The sequence below is a fragment of the Myotis daubentonii genome, chromosome 3, assembly GCF_963259705.1.
Source record: "Myotis daubentonii chromosome 3, mMyoDau2.1, whole genome shotgun sequence".
Lineage (NCBI taxonomy): Eukaryota > Metazoa > Chordata > Mammalia > Chiroptera > Vespertilionidae > Myotis > Myotis daubentonii.
This window is the reverse complement of record NC_081842.1, coordinates 205,031,029-205,052,045: the sequence shown is the minus strand read 5'-3', so window position 1 is coordinate 205,052,045 and position 21,017 is coordinate 205,031,029. Positions and strand designations below refer to the sequence as shown.

The 21,017-nt window shown below is 48.5% G+C and overlaps 2 protein-coding genes and 1 non-coding gene across 6 annotated transcripts in view; all 3 read left to right on the top strand.

The window, feature by feature from the left end:
• The window catches only part of NIPAL3 (NIPA like domain containing 3), a 38,532-nt gene extending 32,491 nt beyond the window's left edge, over window positions 1-6,041 (top strand). Inside the window, exons 12-13 of one of the 2 annotated variants that reach the window (XM_059690813.1) lie at window positions 192-228; window positions 2,771-2,826. In XM_059690813.1, coding sequence (XP_059546796.1) covers window positions 192-217 — 26 coding nt within the window. In that variant the 3' untranslated portion in view covers window positions 218-228; window positions 2,771-2,826. Of the gene's footprint in view, window positions 1-191; window positions 229-2,770 lie in introns of both variants that reach the window. The other variant, XM_059690811.1, reaches the window with a different exon arrangement.
• Window positions 6,042-12,143: 6,102 nt separating this feature from the next.
• The window catches only part of RCAN3 (RCAN family member 3), a 38,158-nt gene continuing 29,284 nt past the window's right edge, over window positions 12,144-21,017 (top strand). The window contains exons 1-2 of one of the 3 annotated variants that reach the window (XM_059690805.1): window positions 12,144-12,386; window positions 20,151-20,405. In XM_059690805.1, the coding sequence (XP_059546788.1) occupies window positions 20,211-20,405 (195 nt within the window). In that variant the 5' untranslated portion in view covers window positions 12,144-12,386; window positions 20,151-20,210. The remainder of the gene's footprint in view (window positions 12,387-20,150; window positions 20,406-21,017) is intronic. The other 2 variants (XM_059690804.1, XM_059690803.1) reach the window with 2 other exon arrangements.
• On the top strand, window positions 13,642-13,748 carry LOC132232048 (U6 spliceosomal RNA). Its single transcript, XR_009452211.1, has one exon. It is a non-coding gene; the product is annotated as a U6 spliceosomal RNA (small nuclear RNA).

The window sequence follows — 21,017 nt, the reverse complement described above, 5'->3', positions numbered from 1 at the left end:
GTGTTCTCATTGGACCCAGCGTGTTTGAATTGTGTATGAAATTCAAATAAGTAAGCTCTGAGTTGGGGCCTTCAGGCTTCGCCGAGGCGTTAAGTGCATGAGCTTTAGTGCATGGACTTTGTAAACCTCTAACCTGGCTGCTCAGATGCCTTTTTTGCTTACTTCCTTGTTCTCGGCTGTGTTCCGGATAGATGAGATGAGGGCGCTGGATAGCTGAATCCCAGATAGGTGAGGTGTCAACCCTGTGTGTGTGCAAGTATGTGTCCGTGTCTGTGTGTTGGTGTGTTGACAAACTGTGTATGTGTATATACCTGTATGCGTATTCGTATATGCTCATATACAGATGCGTTTTGGGGTCGAAAATAGAAGGTGACCGAAGGTGACCCTAAAGATCAACATTCTGTGGCCTGTCTGTGGGTGTGGCTCTTGCTTCCGCCTTGTACACTGTGACCAGGGGGAAGTAGGTGTTGAGGAAAGGAGGCCCCACCCTATGGCTGTGGCAGGCCACACACTTCTGAGTAGACAGGTGTTCTGCTCTATAAAGAGCTTGGGCTTAGAGTTCCGATGATCTGGATTCAAATCCCAGCTCTACCCCCTACCCGCTCTGCGGCCTTGGCCTCTGACCCTCACCTGTGCACTGGGACTCCTTTCAGGGTCGTGGGATAACATGTCCAAGGCCCCCGTGCACAGCGTCTGGGACATGGTAGATGCCTGGTTACATTTGGTTCCACTTCCCTTTTGCTTTAAAAAAAAAAAGCTGTGAAAATTTTGAGCACGTGTTTGACCTGGTACCGGGTAGAACTTGAAGAATAAAACTGCTTAAACAGAGTGGCTTTTCGGGCTATTTGGTTTCCCTGGTCAGCATTTGGACCTTGCTTTCGGTCTGCCTAGACTGTGGTCTGCACAACAGACTAGCTACTGTTGAGGAGGCATTAAAATCCCCAAGCATCACTACCTGCCACAACCTGGGGAAGCTTTAGGCAATTCTAGCCCCGGAAAGGCATGTAGAGAATGAGAGAGAGAAAAGCAGCCCCTGCTAGGTGGGAGCTGGGCCTCGGGGCTCCTGGCTGAACACAAAGGGCTTCACAGAACCCACCTCAGACAGGCACCTGTGACCCTGACGGATCAGGGCACAAACAGGGCCACTCCAGAATCATGCCCGAACCAGACGACACGGGAACGTTGTTCAAACCACAGAAAGCAGCAACCATCCCTCTCTCATGAGTGACTGCCGCTCTTTACCAATCACAGCTTTAGCCTTAGTCTGGTCTCTCCTTCTGGATAGGAATCACTAAGATCCTCGATGATAGAATTATCCCCACTTCCTGGCAGCATCTAATCCAAAGCAAAGTCCTGCTTCCCTAAACCCTCCCCAATCACCCAACACACACCCAAATAACAAGTCCTGTCTAATGTAACGCCTTCTTCCTTACACACCCCCGTTCCCCGTGCTGTCCACCTCCCTCATTGCAATGGGCCGGTAAAGCCAGATTCGTTAGACTCGGGGTGTGGGAACAAGGGCCTTCCACGAACTGGGTCTTGCCAGCCCCTCTGTCGAGTGGATAAGAGCACGGGCTTTGGTGTCAGACGCCAGCTCCGTCTCTCATTAGCTGTGTGACCTTGAGCAAGTTACTTCCCCTCTCTGATCTGTCTTGTCCTGAAAACGGGGAGAGGAGCGTCTCCTTGTCTTGGGATTTTTGGAGATTACGTGCAGGTGTGTAGGGTGGCCCACACAGCATTCCACTTAAGAGTATGGGCTTCGGAGTCTAAACCCCCTGAGCGTGAATCCTGTTGCCACTTAACAGCTCTGTGGCCTCCAACTGCCTCATTTTCCTTATTGGTAGGTGCAAGGATAGAACGAGATAAAACTTTATAACCGTTTAAAAACAGTGTCTGCCCCCAGCTAACCATTCAGAACACGTAGGTATTATCATTATTGCTGTTGTTACTATTACTATTTAAAGCACTTAGCGCAGTGTCTAAGGCCTATTAAGCCGTCGGTGTCGCCGTTATTATCATCATTGCGCTTCTATAGACATCACTTTGCATTCAGGGTCTTATGACTCAGCGTGGGAGCAAGAGAATTGGAAGGGTCTTAACTCCCTACAAGGTAAGAGTTGGTCTCAGAAAAGACCAGGTCCCACCTGACTAGGGAGAGGGGGGGTTGTAGAATAAAGTTAAAGGAATTCATGGCTAAAGTCTTAGCCCTCAGATGTAAGTAGAAATGCGACATCAGTGTGCCCAGAAGTAGTAAGATAAATCACACCTTCCCCTACACGTGGATCGGGATGTTAATGTTTGGGCCAGAATTCTCCCTCTGAGCATCATGATGCGTCTGTCACTATGACGCGTCCGTGACACAAAACTTACCTCCTCTGTCAACAGTCTAATGAGGTTTCCTGGGTCCTAATTTCATCCAGCAGAAAAGTGATGGCATCTACCATGTCCAGAGCACAGCTGTGGTCCCATGCCCTTCGTGGCCCAAACAGATATTCCCACCTCATTCTAGGGCCAACCCAGGGTTTCTCCTGACAGTGGCTGGTCTGTGTGCCTATTTCCTGAAGATGCACCCCTTCTTGCTTAGCAACCGTAATGTTTCTAGTATATATTTGTGGGTGTCCTTTTTTCGATCTAAAGCATTCAGGAAATTGGCAATACACACGATTAGCCCTCGAGCACTCTAGTTATTCTGTGGTGGGACCGCGGCAGGCACAGCCTCCTTCGGCCCCCTCCCCACATAATGATTGGGGGGAAATGGGTTTCATTTCAGGGATGCAGAACATGCATGACAAGGGGATGGTAGTCCAGCCCGACCTCAAAGCTTCCTTTTCCTACGGGGCCCTGGAAAACAATGACAACATTTCTGAGATCTATGCTCCGGCCACGCTGCCCGTCATGCAGGAAGAACACAGCTCCCGGAGCGCCCCCGGCGTCCCCTACCGAGTCCTGGAGCACACCAAGAAGGAGTGAGCCCACCCCAAGGAGACTCCCCTCCCCTCCACTTGCAACCGCGCAAGCCGTGCCCACGGCGGTTCAACTCTTCACTCTAAATCTCGCCTTTCAAGTTGTATTCTTTTTTAAAAAGCCGGGAACTGTATGGAGGGGGATCTTGAAAGGGCTTTGTCTCCGGCAGAGGTGATGTTTATCGTGGTCTTGGACATTTCCGATGTTGGGGGGAAGGGGGGAGGACGAAAGCAGTGTTCCCGATGGGTGGTCGGGCATCGGCCTCTGCCCGGTGAGTCCAGCGGGTTTAGAGGGCCTTGCCCTCCTCGCCCTTGGCAACTGGGCTTCCCCAGTCAGGGACCAAAGCTCGCCACATGCTTCAGCGCTCAAGCCAGGCCGAGATTCCGCTCGCCCTCTCCAGACCCCGCGCGAGGCTGGAGCCCTCTCCGTCCCGCCTTCCCCCGCCTCACGTGCAGGCCTGCTGGCTACCCTTTCACGTGTGATTCCATGTTTGCAGTAACGTTGGTGTCGACGTCACATGGCTGGTGGGTCAGCCTGTCGTCTGCCTGTAGGAAATGCATTTCTGCCTTCCCATTGCCTGTGCCCTCCCAGGGAAATGTGCTTGGCTTGTTTACAGTGGATCCACTCGGGAAACTAATTTGGTTTTGGTTCTGTGAACTACTTGATTGCTTCCCCCCACTCCCCTCCCCCCGCCACCAGAGGTACTGGGAAGTTAAGAGAAGACGGGGGAGAATTAGGACAGGGGCAGAGTGATGGCACGGCAGCCCATAACGGGGGAAGAATCCCTCTCCACCTTACAAAAGGCGATGGCCTCGCTTCTAAAAGGGTAGACAGGCAATCTGGCTGCTTTACCGTATTCTCCTGCCCACCAGTGCCCTCTGGTAAGATGGGGGGCGGGGGTGCTCATTTCAGAGAGAGCATCGCTCCCCTCCCCTCCATTCTCATTATACACCGACACACCAAGGCTGAGTTGTTGGTTCCTTTTCCCTGCTTGGTCCTCACCCCCAGGCACATGTCTGGGAGGCACACACATCCTCAGACATGGAGCCGCAGCCCCCTCTTGGCTGCGTTCATACCTTCTTCCTCTAGACTGTATTTTCGAGAATGGCAGGAAAAGGTTTGCAAATCTTAAGGACCCCCTAGGGAGTTTTTTGAAAATGCAAATTCCTACACCCCAACCCCAGGTACTCTGACGAAGTGGGACTGGGGTGGAGCCCCCGCGTCTGCATGTTTAACTCGCAGCCCGGGTGGTTCTGGTGCAGGTAGCCCAAGGATCCACACCTTGACAGCCTAGTCATTGAGAGAGACGTCTGCTTTAAACCCCCAGGGGCCGACACGCTACTGGGAAGCTGGAACTGCCGTTCCTTCTTTCCTCCCTGGGGCCCATTTGGCAGGTCACATATCCCCATAGGATCAGGGCCTCTCCCCACTCATTGATGACGGCTTAGAGCTACACTTCCTGCTTCGCTCGCAGCCTTCAACTCACAGGCAGGATGCCAGTGTTACCAGACCAGTGTTGGTAGCTCATTAACCTTTACGGATTGTGCTTCTTACTGATTTAGTTCCTTGACTTCAAAAAAACTGTCTCAGTTGCCTGTGGTAACCGTGTCTGTATTGTATCTTAACCACTTCTGTATTGTGTCTCACGTGCCTAAGAGGGCAGCCGACAGTGAATGGCCTTTTAACCTTTAGGGTAGGTGTCAGCTCAATGCAACGATGAGATTTACGAGGCATTTACTATTTTTTGAGCATTTGGATGGTGAGGGCAAAAAGAGTAAAGAGTGGTTCCTGCCCTCCAGGCCAGCAGGGGGAGACACAAACACCCAGAAACTGGCAGGGCAGGCCAGGTGCAATGTGGGGGTCACAGAAAATGTCAGTTTGGGGGGTCCTGCTAATGGTCAGGCCCTGAGCCTAGAATGGGGTATTCAAAATGGAGGTGCTTTGGGCCCCACTCACTGATGATTGGCAAATCTACCTAAGGTTTGGACAAAGCATGGAAAGTCCAGTGATCATCCCCACCCCCACCTCCCAGGCAGAGGAGCCGGTGTTTGCAAAGGCACAGAAATGGGGAGGAGGGGTCACCAGGGGAGCCAGGGAGGGTGGTGGGAGATGAGCCTGGAGCAATAAGCAGTGGAAGCCAATCAGAGGGCCTTGAACGCCTGGCGGAGGAGCTTAAAGTTATCACAGCAGGCCTGGTCGTCATCGATGGTTCATGAGGAAGAGAATAGCGGGGTGGCACTGACTGGAAAGGAGGCCTTATACGTATGGAGGAAGGATCCAGGAGATAACAGATGTCCCTTTTCAAGGTCAAGCTGCAGTCCTACACGAACAGAACACAAATGGAGAATTAAAATGAGGTCTCGCTGCTATTCAAGGGAGGGGGACATCGGCTTTCCACTCGCATCCCTGAATCTTTATTTGTTCTCAAGGCTCTGTTACCCCCAAGCCCTCCTGAATGCTCCAGGCACATTAAATATCACGCCTCTCTCTCCTTTCTAGCAGCCACGAAGCTACCAAACTAGGGTTTAAACTTTCAGTCGTTCTGTGGTCTTCCTCCCCCCCCACCCCACCCCCCACCCCAGGGTCCCCTCGTCTAGAGGCTGGGATTCTGGTTTTCCTGATCGGTTTTGACATACGGTCAGCGCCCCCTTCCCTTGACCCCTCCCATGAAGCGCCAGGTCTGACCATCCCATCCCATGAAGCTTGAGATGCCGCAGGGGTTTGCAGTGTGGAATTGGACGCTGGGTAGGGAAGGTTGGACTGACATCTCCATTATTTTTCTGGTGGAAACCAGCCAGCTTGATGGTGCTGTGTGGACACAAGTCATCCGTCAGGGTGGTGGTGTGGAACCTCCCTGCAGCCTTGTGGATTCTAAATCTGGTCCAACACTGGCTGATAAGCAAAAAGAACTGTGTGTTTCTCTGAGAAGCTATGGAAATGAAGTCACCTTAGAATATATTCTATGTGGATGCTTATATTTTGTTAACTCCTTGACTAATATGGCATGTCTTATTTTTCAAAAAATGTGTGTGCTAGGTGCAAAGAAAAGTATAAAGTGGTATTTAATTTTAAAACAATCCATGTGATGTCTGTTGAGTTTGCGTCTTATATTTGGCTAGTTTTTTCTAGAGCAGTGCTGTCCAGTAGAACTTTTATATATATTTTACCACATCTTTTTAAAAAAGAAGCCCAGTACCCTACAGCTATCCCTTCCTATACCCCCACCTCTCCCTCCCAGCCTCTGGTAACCACTAATCTACTTTCTGTCTCTATAGATTTCCCTACTTTGGATTTTCATATGAATGGAATCGGATATGTGGACTTGTGTGCCTGGCTTCTTCACCTCGCATAATGTTTTCACAGCTCATCCAAGCTGTAGCATGTATCCGTACTTGGTTCATTTTTATGGCTGAATATCCTCTTATCTTTTAAATTTTAATAATTGCAACTTCTTCCCTTGGTTCCTTTCCTTCTGGGGATGGTAGCTGCTTTCTGCAAGTGCTACTCCATAATCCCTCAGAGTTCTTTTTACCTATTCAGTTACTAGTCAATAACTTCATACGTATTTAGGTAACAATTATTTATATTAAATTCTTTTTTAAAAATATTTTTTATTCATTTCAGAGAGGAAAGGAGAGGGAGAGAATTAGAAACATCCATGATGAGAGAGAATCATTGATCAGCTGCCTCCTGCACGCCCCACACTGGGGATCGAGCCCACGACCTGGGCATGTGCCCTGACAGGGAATTGAACCATAACTTCCTGGCTCATAGGTCCATGCTCAACCACTGAGCCATCCCAGTTGGGCTTAATTTTTTTTTTCTTAATTTAAATTTTTTTTTTTTTTCAGGGAGAGGAAGAAAGAGATAGAAACATCAATGATGAGAATCATTGGTGGGCTTGGGGATCAAGCCTGCAACCCAGGCATGTGCCCTGAGTGGGTTGACCTGTGACCTCCTGGTTCATGGGATAATGCTCAACCACTGAGCCACACCAGCTGGGCTTATATTAAATTCTTCCTGTTCAAATCACCAGTCTCCGAAAGGCTGTCGGTTTGACTCCTGTCTCCTGATAGTCAAGAAAAATCAAAATAATTTTAACCCCGGGGCTATTCATGCAGGTCCCATTTTTAATGTTCCATTTTCTCCTAGGCTCTCTCTGCACCCCATCCTTTCTGATTGGTCATTTGGATCTTATTCTCAACCCATCTGCCACTCAAATTAATCAGGAAATAGTATCTCCTCACAAATTCAAGGATTGCACTGTTTAAAGAACAGCTCCTTCCAGGCTGTGTAGCATTCCATTGCTTGGATATACCATCATTTGTTTATCCATTCTTCTTTTCTTTCTATAGTTTATTGATTTATAGAGGGAAGGAAAGAAGAGGGAGACAGAGAAACATCAGTGTGAGAGTGTAACATCACTCAGTTGCCTCCTGCATGCCCCCTACTCAGGGATCGAGCCTGAAACCCGGGCATGTGCCCTGACCAGGAATCAAACCGCAGCCTTTCAATGCACAGGATGATGCCCAACCAACTGAGCCACACTGGCCAGGGCTATCCATTCTTCTTTTGATGGACACGTGGGATATTTCCAGTTTGGGGACAGCATGAATAAAAAGCATTCTTTTCGGGGGGAGGGATGGACATTTGCTTAAATTTCCCTTGGGTGTATATCTAGGAGTAGAATTTCTGGGTCATAGGATAGGTGTACATTTAGCTCGATAACCGGGCAAACAGTTTCCAAAACCATTGACATTCCACCAGCAACGCATGAATGTGAGATGGCGATCTGTCATCACTTCTCTTACTTCCCTAGCACAAATCTAATTTAGCGATTTTAAAGTACTGACTTTTAAATCGACTCAGGAGTGACAAAATCTGAAATGAAATCGCCTACCTGGAAATTCTCCTGAAAGGCCCGAGGTGAGTCCCTTGAGATCTGCAGCAGCATCTGACAGGCTCGATTGGGTTTTCCAGGGCAGCAGAACACTTGTCAACCTCGGCACAGCTTTCAAGTGGATCGAGCCACAAAGGATCAATTTCTCTTTTTTTTTCTCTCTCTCTCTCTCTGCCTGAAACTCAAAACTCACAGTGATGGGAAGGAGCGGGAAGGCGGGTTAGAAATGTGAAACGGTGTGAAGTGCATTCATCACAAGCATTTATCACACATTGTGTGCCCAGCACCTTGCTGAACACAATGGTGAAAGGAAAGATGTGGAAGATTCCGTTCTTACTCTCGAGTGTCTCAGAACCGAGTTGATAAGACACAAAACGGAAACTCTTCCGCTGCCCACCACGTAAAGGCTGCTGCTGTTCTGGGTTCTGCACTTTGCCCTTTTGTGTTCTATTCCACATGCTCTTCCTGGGGCATCTCCTCTGAGCCCATGATTCCAACTACCCACCACCCTCCCTCCACAATCACTGCGCCTGGACTGAGCTCACGCCCAGGCTCCAGACCTATGTTTTCCAACTACTTCCTCAACGCTTCCCTAATGCTCACAACTTACATGTAACGCACCAGTACATTTTGTTAACTTTGCCCTTACAATATAGCCGGAATCATACTATTTTCACCACCTCCTCCCCTATTACTGTTGTCCACGCCACTGTCATCTCTGGTCTGCATTACAATAGTTGCGCTACTGTAATAATGTAAGGCTATCTTATTGCGATTGCCTGCTCTTTGTCCCTTCCCTTCCTTTTGGTAATAGAAACTTGAGTTACATTTTTAAAAATATATTTGTATTGATTTCAGAGAGGAAGGGAGAGGGAGAGAGAGAGAGAAACATCAATGATGAGAGAGAATCATCGATCAGCTGCCTCTTGCACGCCCGTTCACCCCCCCCCCCCGCCCCCACACCAAACCAGGGATTGAGCCTGCAACCCGGGCATGTGCCCTGACTGGGAATTGAACCGTGACTTCCTGGTCCATGGATTGATGCTCAACCACTGAGCCACACCGGCTGGACCGAAACTTGAATTGCTTTTGATGAATGTAACCGTCAGGGTTCCAGCAGAAGGTTAATTTGAGGGGAGATTGGTAAAGGTTACTTACAAATGTGTGGGCGAGGTTGAGGGAAACAAGAAGTAATGATGGTATGATACCCTGAGCTTCCAACAGAGAAGAGCCATTACCACCTCTAGGCCAAGAGAAGGGAGACTCTATCGGAACGAGGAGAGAGATCTATATGAAAAGAATCAGATGACAGAGGCCTCAGTAGATGTACGTAGCTTACCTGCAGTGACCTAGAAGGGAAGGGTATGAAATAATGCCCTACTTCATCCTCCTCCAACCCTCTGATCTCCTCCCAATATCTTCTACTGGATAAATTTGACTGTAAGCCAGAGACACCCATTAAAGCCAGCCATGCGGATCGGCTTCCTGAGGCACAAATCAGAAAAGAAAATGGTAGAAGGTAGATCTGAGGGGAAGAAAATACCTCGCACAGGAAGCCACTTCTACCCAGTGTTCAGTCCACGAGATTAAGAGCTGCTGATCTCAGCCCCAGAGCTAAGTACACGAGCCAGGCCTGAGTTGTGAGAATATTCCACATCCCTTTTCAAGGGAGTGGTTTAGTGATGTAAAGTAACCAAGTTAGACCAACAAGAAGTAGTCCTGCGACTTGTGTTGACAGCATGGAGGAAAAGAAACTCTCTTTCTGCTGGTAAGAATGTGATTGGAAGTTGTAAGCAGCTATTCTGCCAACTCATTGGGAAAGGCAGCTTGAGAATGAAAAGTCTACAAGAAGAAAACAGTCGGGAAGTGGAGAACAAAGACTTAAACTGATGTCACAGTTTAAGCACCTGGAGCCAGCCATGCCCGAAGTCCATGACTTTTCTGTTATATGAGTCAATGAATCCCATCATTGCTTAACGCAGTTTGAGTGGTATATCACATGCAAAAATAAATAAAACAACAAAAAAACTTGAACAATATTTATTACCAAAGAACAACACAAAGGTTTACTTATATGTCCAAATAAGCTGTTATTTCTATGGAATGCCTTTTCCATATACTCCACCTAGAAAACTCCTACTCAAATAGCCTCTTTTTTGGTTGGTTGGTTGGTTTTTCATTAATCCTCACCCGAGGATATTTTTCTATTGATTCCCCCCCCCCCCCCGCCCTTAGGGAGAGTGGAAGAGAGAGGGAAAGACAGAGACAGAGAAACATTGATGTGATAGAAACACATTGATTGGTTGCCTCCTTCCAACCAGAGCCCAGGCTGGCAACCGAGGTATATGCCCTTGGCCGGAATTGAACCAGGGACCCTTCAGTCTGCAGGCCGATGCTTTATCCACGAGCCAAATCAGGTAGGGCTCAAACAGCCTCTTAACTGCAGAGCCTTCCCTTAATTTTCTAGGTAGAATCGCTCACTTCTTCCTCTGCTTTGTTAGCACTTTACAAACGCCTTTGTGAGTGCATGTATACAATTGTTTCGCAAGCATCTATTTATTTACCTGTCTCTCCTAGCTGTGAGCCCCTGAAGGGGTAGGTTTGTGTGGCTTCACCGTTGGAAGCACAGGGCCTAACCCCTCAGGGAAACTCTGAGTTAAGGCTAAACCAGTCTTTATATTGTGGGATTTCTCAGAGCCATTTCTGTTAATGTGCATTATGGATCCTCAGTCAGGGATACAGAATGCTGCAGTTTCCACTCATTTGACCGAAAAACTCAGTTTTCGCCAAAGTTGCTGTGTTAGAGGAATTTAGAGAAGAAAAATTACTGCGGTTCTTAGGGTGACCTTAACGAAAGAAGTGACTTTCAATAAATATCTGTTAAGTAAATGAAAGAGAAGAACTTGGTTAGGTGAAGGTGGGGAACAGCAGAAACAACAGAAAGAATGAGCAGGGTGGGAGGGACTTGGGGGGCAATCCTTGGACATAAGTCTCTGATGGTACAGGATCATGACCCAGGCGCTGAGTGCCTGACAACACTGCCTCCTTGATTTTGACCTTCACTTTGACTCTGAGGGGGTTATTGGGGGGTGGGGGGGGCAGTGATCAGGCTGATTTCCCTCCAATTGCACATCCTTAAGACAAATTCCTATCCTGTTCTGTGCCTCTCTGTTTCCCTCTCTGTGGACTAAGGGAAGAGACACAGACTCTCTCCCAAACTTGGTCCAGATGTCTCATAAAACAAACACACACAATTGTGCCCAGCTGGTGTGGCTCAGTGGTTGAACCGCGCCCTATGAAACAGGACGTCATGGTTCAGAGCACATGCCTGGGTTGCAGGCTCGATTGGAGGGGTGGGGAGGGGGGGAGCGAGCAGGAGGCAGCCAATCCATGATTCTCTCTTATCATTGATGTTTCTATCACTCTCCCTCTCCCTTCCTCTCTGAAATCAATAACAATATATTAAAAAATAAGATAATCATAAAGCTATCTATCAAAGGAAGCCCCAGTCCTACCACTGTAACTTTGGACAACTCATTGAACAGCTAAGGCCCTTGCTCTACTAGTATTTGTAAAATACGTGTAATTATGCTCCACTGTCTCCCAGGGCTTCTGAGAGAATCCAGCAAGACTCTGCACGGAAAGTGTGTTTGTAAAGAAGGAAAGAAACGACCTAAAAATCTAAGCATTATGAATATTGTGCATAGGGTGCAGAGGGGAGCGGTGGAGGGGCAGGAGGGGGCGGCAGTGCCCCGCGTGGCTGGGAGCCGCGGATGAGCAGCTGCACACCCAAGTGCTACCTATCGCCCAGCTGCCTCCCAGCAGCCTCTCGCGGGCCGTGACGCACAGGGGAGCCCTCGCACCTATAAAATGAGGACAATGTGCGGTCCGCTGCTTTCCGGGAGGTCAAACGAGGCAGAGCAGGCGGCGCACCGTGCGTAGTAGCGGGCCCTGGTAATCGCTCCCGATATGCCCACTGTTCTCGGGACCGACATGGGGCTAAGCGGGCGGAGGAGACCGGCCTCTTCTGGCCGCGGTGGGCGGCCGCTCAGGGTCCCGGGGTCCCTCGCGCCCCCGCCCCGCGTGACCGCCCGAACCCCCACGAGTGCCCGCCCGCAACCAGAAAACCAGCGGCGCCGGCCCAGTGCGCGCGCGCCCCGCCCCACGGCCGCGCGCCAGGGCGGGGCCGCTTCCTGCCGGCGGCCGGGCCCCGCGCACCCTCGGGCCGCCGACCTCGGGCGCCTGCGCCGGGAGGGGAGGGGCGGGGCGGGCACGCGGGGCGGGGCGGGGCGGGAGCGCGCGCGACGCCGGCAGCTCGGCCGGGCCTTCGCGACGCTGGTTCCCGGGCGAGGCGGTCTCTCCGGCCGGCGACGAGGGTGTGGCGGCGAGGCTGCCCGCTCCGGCTCTGCGTCGGCCACCGCCCGGCACGTCTCCCCGGGTCGGACCGGCTCCTCCCGGCGTCCCGGCTCCCACGCAGCCCCGCCCGGCCTCCGCTGCTGCAGCCGAGCTGCCGAGGGCGCAGGTGAGTCCCCTTCGCCGGGTGTGGCGGGCCCGGACCTCGCCGACAGGTGTTCAGCCGGCGCCGGGCCGGGTGTTGAGCACGGGGTGCGCAAAGTTACACCAAAACAACAACAGAAACGGTGAAAGAGAACAACTGGTGCGCAGCTGCCCGGGAGAGGTGGGCACCCTGGGGCCCCCGACCCTGGCGATCCCCGGGCGCCCTGGCCTCCGGGGCCAGCCCCTCCCGTGCCCGGCGTCTCCCCTGGCAGCTCCGGGGTGGCGTCCAAGAAAATGGCCCTCTCCTCCCCGCCGGCAGCGCTCTCAGACGAGGGCAGGACTTCTGAAAAGCTGACAGGCCCAACCTGCTGCTGGAGGCAGGGAAGGTGCTGTCGGTGAAAGCGAGGGGCCAGCCGTTGGAGCCCCCCGTTTCCCTCTCGCTCCGCCTCCCCTGCGATGCATTACTTTTTCACTAACTTCTTGCAACTTGTCTGTCTGCTTCCATCTGCTGCCCGGACCGATGGAGCAACGGTGCTGTTTTCAGGTTGCTTCCTTCGGGCTTCTGTGGGATTAGGGGTCTGTGTACGGGAGCTGTTGAGATCCTTGTTTCAGATCGAGGCTAGGATGAAGGCGATGGTTCAGTGTGGTACTCAAAGCCAAAACTATTCACGCCCTCTTACGGAAAAATCACCTGGGCACACTACGTCTATCCTAACTTTTCCCGGAAATCTGCATTGGGTAAGAGAAGCAACGGACATATTTGTAGCTGTGATTACACGTGATTTTTAATGATATCATTTTAAGGTTATTTCATTAGCTCTGGTTCTGTGTATTAAATTATAAAGACACAAACAGTATTTATTGAGACTGAGGATGAAGATGTTTGTGCATCATGCAAATCTGTCCTTTTTGGTGGGGATTTTATCATAGTGTTCTAGAAGTGCACTTGGGGTGCAGGAAGACAATGAAAGGCCTGAAAACGAATAGCCCCCCCCCCCCCGCCCCGCTTTTTTTAGCCATGCCATCAGTCTTACATTTTACTGGGTTGGCAAATCTTTTCTGTCTTAGCTTGGGGAGAGATGTCAATGCTTTTAGTGAAAACAAGAGTTTTCCTACTATCTTCTTCTAATCTATAATAATAAAAGGGTAATATGCTAATTAGACCGGACATCTTCCAGACTTCGTTCCGGACACGAAGCCAGCGCCGGAGGGAAGCCCTGACTGAAGTAGTTCAAGTGTTCACTTAGTTGAGAAGCATATTCTTTTCAAAAGGAAATTTGGTGCTCGCTTCGGCAGCACATGTACTAAAATTGGAACCCTACAGAGAAGGTTAGCATGGCTCCTGTGCAAGGATGACACGCAAACTCGTGAAGCGTTCCACATTTAAAAAAAAAAAAGGAAATGTGTTTTTTAATCCTGGAGGAGGAGGAATTTATCTTTTCTGGTCAGAACTTAAAATGCAAAGCCAAATCCATGTGCTTGACATTTTGTCTTGATGGATTACTTTTGTCACAAGGCTTGTTGTAGCAGAGCAGATGGTCATGCTACTTGGAGTTTTCCACTCATTTGATGTTTCCATGAAGAAACAATTTGCCGGAAGCCAGCCTCAGCTACAGTTGCACTGGAGACGATGCTAAACTTTGCTTGCAGAAGCTGGAGGGTATTGGGGCAGCCCTTTCTGTTGAACCGGTCAGTAGTCTCCTGGGTTAGTAAACTGAGGGACAGCTTAGTCTTGTCATAGTTGATGTTGGGTCAGAGTTAGCAACAACTCTAGTAATAACAGCATGGAAACAGTATCCTTTTGTAATTTTTTTCTTTGCCTTAATAAAACCAAGATACTTTTTACTTAACCAGCTGAGTTACCTTATAAAATGGTTTTTTCCCATGTGTGCTAGGATTGTCAGGTCTATTGGCTGACTTTGATCATATCTCTTTCTATTAAAATCTAACAGCCCTGCCAGGGTGGCTGGCTCATTGTTTGAGCATTGACCCATGAACCAGGAGGTTGCTGTTTGATTCATGGTCAGACACATGTCCAGATTGCAGGCTCAATCCCCAGTAAGGGGATTTATAATGTCAAAAATTATGAAATGGTTAACTTAAGCTATAGCTAAAAAAATCTCATGGCTTGCCTTTAGCAAGGGAACCATCGTCTGAATGGTAATGTCTCTAATACTGCATGTAATGAATTCCAACATAAAATTTTGTGAGGCCTTTTTGAGCCCGTTCTCTGATCTTAAATCTTTAAATGTTTTCCCACTGGAGCCATATTACTACTGCCAGTGGTTGATCCAGAACTGGTTTTATGAATAGGTCTGTGCTTGAACAGTTTTCTTAAAATGATACAAAGTGTTAGTTTTACTTTTGTAGGCATTTTGTTGCTTGGAATTAGATCATTTGGGTATGTATTTTTCTCATTTTATTCTTTTAATATCAAGTACACCTGTGGTTCTGCTGGCATCTGAGTCCTTTCCGCCCAACAATGCATTGACATAGATTGTGCCTATATAAAAATCATTATTTAGCATTAACTATATGCAAAGCATTATTCTAAGCACTTAGCATATATTCTTTCATTTAATTCTTTTAATATCCAAGGACTGTTATTATTCCCACTAGAGGCCCAGTGCATGAAATTCGTGCACTAGTAGGGTCCCTAATGGCTGCCAGCTGCTGGCCAGCTACTCCCTCCCTTCCCCCAGCTGGCCCCGCCCCTTGGTCAAACTCCTGGATGAACTTCTGGTCGAGGGGACAATTTGCGTACTATGCTTTTATTAAGACTAGAAGTCCGGTGCATGGAATTTGTGCACAGAGGGGAGGGGGTCCCTCAGCCCAGCCTGCACCTTCTCCAATCTGGAATTGCTCTCACAATCCGGGACTGCTGGCTCCTAACCGCTCGCCTGCCTGCCTGCCTGATTGACGCCTAACTGTTCCCCTGCCGGCCCAATCGCCCCCAAACTGCCCTCCCCTGCCGGCCTGATCGCCCCCACTGCCCTCCCTTGCTGGCCCAATTGCCCCCAACTGCCCTCCCCTGCTGGCCTGGTCCCTCCCAACTGTCCTCCCCTGCTGGCCTGATGGCCCCAAACTGCCCTCCCCTGCCGGCCTGGTGGCCCCAAACTGCCCTCCCCTGCCGGCCTGGTCTCCCCCAACTGCCCGCCCTTGCTGGCCTGATCTTGCCCCCAACTGCCCTTCCCTGCTGGCCAGATGGCCCCCAACTGCCCTCCCCTGCTGGCCAGATGGTCCCCAACTGCCCTCCCCTGCCAGCCTGATGGCCCCCTACTGTCCCCCCCTGCAGGCCTGGTTGCCCCCAGCTGCCTTCCCCTGCTGGCCTGATCTCATCCCCAACTGCCCTCCCCTTCAGGCCCGGTTGCTCCCTGCCCTCCCCTGCTGGCCTGGTTGCCCACAACTGCCCTCCCCTGCTGGCCATCTTGTGGCGATGTGGGGGTGGCCATCTTGTGATGACATTGCACGATGCCACCTAGGCTTTTATTATATAGGATAGGATTTTATAGTTGAGGAAACCAAAAGAGAAGCAAAGCAAACAGGGGAACCAGAGTTTAAATCTAGAAAAGTCTGATTATGGAGCTTGATACTGGTCTGATGGGATAGACTTAAAGACTGTTCAAACTTGTTTACAGTTACTGTAGTAGTTCATCAATCCATCCTTTTAAACTGTATCTAATATGCAGTAATGTATAAGTAAAGAAAATATAACAAGACTATAAAGATTATTGAACTATCTTGGAACAAAAGGCAAATCATTTAACAATCCAAAAAAAGTTGAAGAGAAAATAGCTATAAAGGACATTGGGATAACAGAAAATTTGAATATAGACTCTGATTTAGATAATAGTATTTTTATCAATGTTAAATTTCCTGGTTTTGTTCATTGTAGTGTGGGATAAGTTAGAAAATGGTATTCTTACACACTGAAGTATGTAATTGGGGAATTAAGGGGGCACACATCTTACTCGCAGTGATTCAGGGGGAAGTATATATATAAAAATAGAGAGAGACTGATTTTTAAAATAGGCAAAAATGTAAGTAATGGTAACTCTGGGTAAAGAGTATACAGGAATTCCTTGTACTATTCTTTTTAAAAAATATATTTTTATTGATTTCAGAGAGGAAGGGAGCGAGAGATAGAAACATTAATGATGAGAGAGAATCACTGATCAGTTGCCTGTTGCATGCCCCACACTGGGGATCGAGCCCGCAACCTGGGCCTGTGCCCTTGACAGGAATCAAACCTGGGACCCTTCAGTCTGCAGGCTGACACTCTATCCACTGAGCCAAACCTGCTAGGGCCCTTGTACTAGTCTTAAAACTTTTCTGTTTGAAATTATAGTCCCTCCAAAAAAGTTACCCAATAACACAGGTAGAAAACAGGAAATGAAGGTGTAACATTCTAAGAATTTTTTTTTTCTAATCAGGTGAAGCATTGTTTCCTGTGCTCTAATTTTTTTTTTTTTAAGGGGTTAGAGGAAAGACTGAAACAAACAAAAAATCTTATCAGAAATAACTTGACTTTCTCAGATTTCAAAATCTAGCCATTCAGAGCTCCCCGACTCAACAAACCTCCAACAAAAATGGGCACAGTATTTTCCTCACCTCTTTGTAATAGGTTGGAAGTAGCGGGAGATTCAAAACACGAGGGCCTCTAAGAACTAAGATACAAAGACGGTCCACCTTCAGTGACACTGAAAGTTGAGTTGGGTTGGTATATCATCTCCCTGCCTAAACACCTTCAATGGCATGCTGATAGGGACTGGATCTCACCTCAGAACTCTCTGGCCTTGTTTTCACGGGTTCCTGGCTCCTACCTACCTTCCTAACTTGGTCTCATAGCGCCCCCACCAAGCAGGTACACTCTGGCCACACCAGATTACTTGGTGTCTGCGCACACTGACCTTTGTCCCGCTGCCTTTGCCCTTGAACGGCTTTGCTTGGAAGGCACTCCTGTTCTTTTCCTGCTGAAATTCTGTTCATCCTTTCAGTCTCACCATAACCTCCTGGGAGTCCGTCTCTGATCTCACGCAGAATTATGTTTTCCTTTGTCTGTGCTGCCCTATCCGTGGTGTAAACACAGCGCTATCTCCTTTCGTCCAGCAATCCTTATTCAGCGTCTACTGGAAGCTGGAAGCTGTGCCAGGGACTGGGGACTCAAAGGCAGTCATGGTCTGGTAGCTAGGGGTGAGTTGTAAGCAAAGAGTCATAAGGTAAGTACATAACAGAAAAATAAACAAAGTGCTATGAGAGCTAGGGACTCCACCTGACACGTCGTCTTGAAGAAAAGATTAGTGACAACCACAACTAGATACCATTTCCCCTCATCAGGTTCCTTTCCAGATTGGAGATTTCCAGCACAGTAATCCAATGAAATGAATACGTGTAAAACAACTGTAGTACCTGTAGGCCACCCAAGTAGAATTACTCAATAGAAAGCTAAAAATAGAAGCCTCTAGAGCTCAGGGGAGGGAGGGTGAGTCTGGATGTGTAAATCACACAGAGCGGTGTGTACATATGTCTCTCTTCTCCGCGTCCAGCGCGGCTAGAGCGGGTCCGGGTGCCTTCCCAGGCGCTCTACAGCCGTGTGCTTAGGCAGGAAGACCAGGGCAGATCGCCGTCTCGGGGGGTCGTGTGCTCTTTCCAAACTCCCCATCCCCTTCATGGCCCAAGATTCGGCCCTTGCTTCCCCTCAACTTTGGTGACATCCGTCCTGGCTTAAGCATCGTTGTCCGAAAGTATTGATACACACTGTGTGTGCACCACAGGAGGCAAGAAACAGTAAAGTTGAGAAGCTCTGATGGTGAAGTGGTTAAATGCTCAGACAACGCAGGCAGAGGAAGACGAGGAAGGGGATGGGGAGGAAACCTCAGAGAGACAAGTTGTAAAGGGTGAGTGGAGAAAGAGGAGCCAGTGATAAAGGCAGCGGGGAGGAAGGAGAGGCAGGAAGGACGGGGACCCGAGGGCAGGGGCACAGGTGGTTTCGGAGTGCCTGGGGGGGCGGCAGGGCCTCCTGTGGCAGAGGTGGGCTGGGGCCTGAAGTTAGGTTCCAACTCTTAGGAAACCATTGCTGTCCACGGTGGGGGTGGTGTCAGCCAAAAGGTAGTGACAGAAATCCAGCCACCCTGAATTCAGCAGGGGCTGGAGTTGAGGACGTGAGCACAGCAAAGACGTGACTGTTTCCAGGAAGTTGGTAGGAAATCGGAAGGACAGACTGAGAGAGGTAGACTGACGGACGGGAAGGCCCACTCTGAAAGGTTTACTTTACTGCAGGTTGGGTGGGGACGGGAGTCTTGAACAGGTGTATTTGCCGAGGAAAAGGGACCGATGGAGAAGGAGAAATAAAGTATAGGAACCAGCTGAAGGAGCACGGGCCCTCAGGAGTGGTCCGTGTTGTTGAGAAGACATTCCTGCTCTGCGGGGGCCCCTTGAGGAGAGGGACCAGGTCTTACGTACCTGCTGTCCCTAGGAATCCCTGCACACAGTAGGCATTCAGAAAATGTCTCTTCAAGGGAGTAAAGGTTTTACCTTTAAAAATTACTCTTTCCTGATCGATGTAGTAGAATAACAACAACAAGACCACTGTTTTTATCCTATAATTAACATCCTGTAGTGTGCTGTACATATAAGCCATATGTTTGCGGCCTTATGTTCTTTGAAATAAGAAGGAGAATAAATTGAGTGTTATTGAGGTAGTAGTAATCATGATCCCTTAACTTTTCTGTGCTTGAAATTTCTTGAATTCTGTATCAGCATCTTCAGATGTGTTACGGCAGTGGTTCTCAACCCTGGCTGCACATTAGAATCACCTGGGAATCTTTTTAAAATCCTGATTTTTGGGCCTCGTCCTCCGGAAATTCTGTTTCTTTGTTACTAATGTTGTGGCCCCCACCCCTTAACCAAGAAACAGAATTTCCGGAGGATGAGGCCCAGAAATCAGGATTTTAAAAAGATTCCCAGGTGATTCTAAATGTGCAGCCAAGGTTGAGAACCACTGTGTTACGGTGAAGGCACTCTGCTGGGTGGGTATGGGGTGCAGTTCATTGGAAGAGACGGACATGCACATGAACAGGACAGGCTCTCTCCCACTGTTTAGCAGAGGGACTCGGTCAGCTCCATGCTTTGGGATTAAAATTCTTGATTTTTTTAAATGTTCAGAAGAAGGACATCGTTTTGATTGTTGTCTATGACAGATGTTGCCTACTGTAAATATTTCTACTATTAACAAGGACTGACTTCGTATAGAGCTTTCAGCTCTGTAACTTAATTCTTTGAGAGTATATCCAAAAAGAACAAATCGGTTAACAGAGGTAACATCAGCTCCTCGCTGACCACATTTCAGGCTGCAGATGGTGAGTGAATCAGTGTGGGTTTCATTCTGCTGTGCAGTTTCCATGTTGTAGACCTAAAACCCACAACAAATATGTGAAGGCAGTTCTGGCGCACATTTCCCTTCCCGCGGCTTGTACGCTAGCGTACATATTGATGGTATCTCATTTTCTGTTATCTTTTTCCCCCTCGATTTCACTAGAAAACTTTTTGCCGTTTTTGGGGGGTTTTTTTGGTATTGTACCATTGCCACTGAACTATATTACACAAAATATGCTAAGCAAATCAAATTAATGTATATAGAATTCATTTGTGAAGACTAATGAGCTGATTTAGATGCTGACTTATCTTTAGTGAATAAAATTGTTTCCCTTGATGAATTGCTGTCTTGAGAATTGATTGGAACATGGTTTGCTCAAAATCTTAACCTCTGTTTGTTTTCTTTCTTTGACAGTAGATGCCTGGTAGACATCTTAGAACTTGAAAAACAGAGAAGACCTGCTTTTAGGGGAAAATGCTGAGGGACACTATGAAATCTTGGAATGATAGCCAGTCAGGTCTCTGTACCAGTGACCAAGAAGAGGAAGAAGACATGGTTTTTGGTGAAAATGAAGATGACTTGGAAGAGATGATGGATTTAAGTGATCTGCCCACCTCTCTTTTTGCCTGCAGTGTCCATGAAGCAGTGTTTGAGGTGCAAGAGCAGAAGGTAGGCACACGTCCTGCCTTTCCCTGCATTGGTAGTGTGTTGACTGTATGTGGACTGGGGGGAACAGAGCAGATGGCTGCCATTTGCAGAGTCTGTTACTGGTCCATGACAAGTACGGAAAAGATGCATCAACCTTTACACATTTGCTGCAGCATTTTTATAGTGTTTTTTTTCTTTTCATTTTATTTATAGTAATCTTATAAGTGTCAGTCTGCAATAGAGAGGACATATTTCCTTCCCCACAAATATTTTGGGAACCACTGGTTTATAGTGAATCAGGTTTTATTAAGTGCATTTATTTATTCATTCACCCACTTTTGGAGCCTGTAGTTAAGAAAAAGCTACTGATTTTTAGTGTGGCTTCCTATTAATTGGGAATAAATTCACAAAAGTTCTTTTCTGGGGCTAATTAAATAATTAGGACTATGTGTGATTTCATTGTAATACAATCTATATATATAAAAGCCTAAGTGACCGTTATGACCAAATGACTGGAACAACCAGTTGCTATGACATGCACTGACCACCAGGGGGCAGACGCTCAATGCAGGAGCTGCCCCCGGTGGTCAGTGTGCTCCCGCAGCCAACCTCCCCTGGCTGGCCAACCTCCCA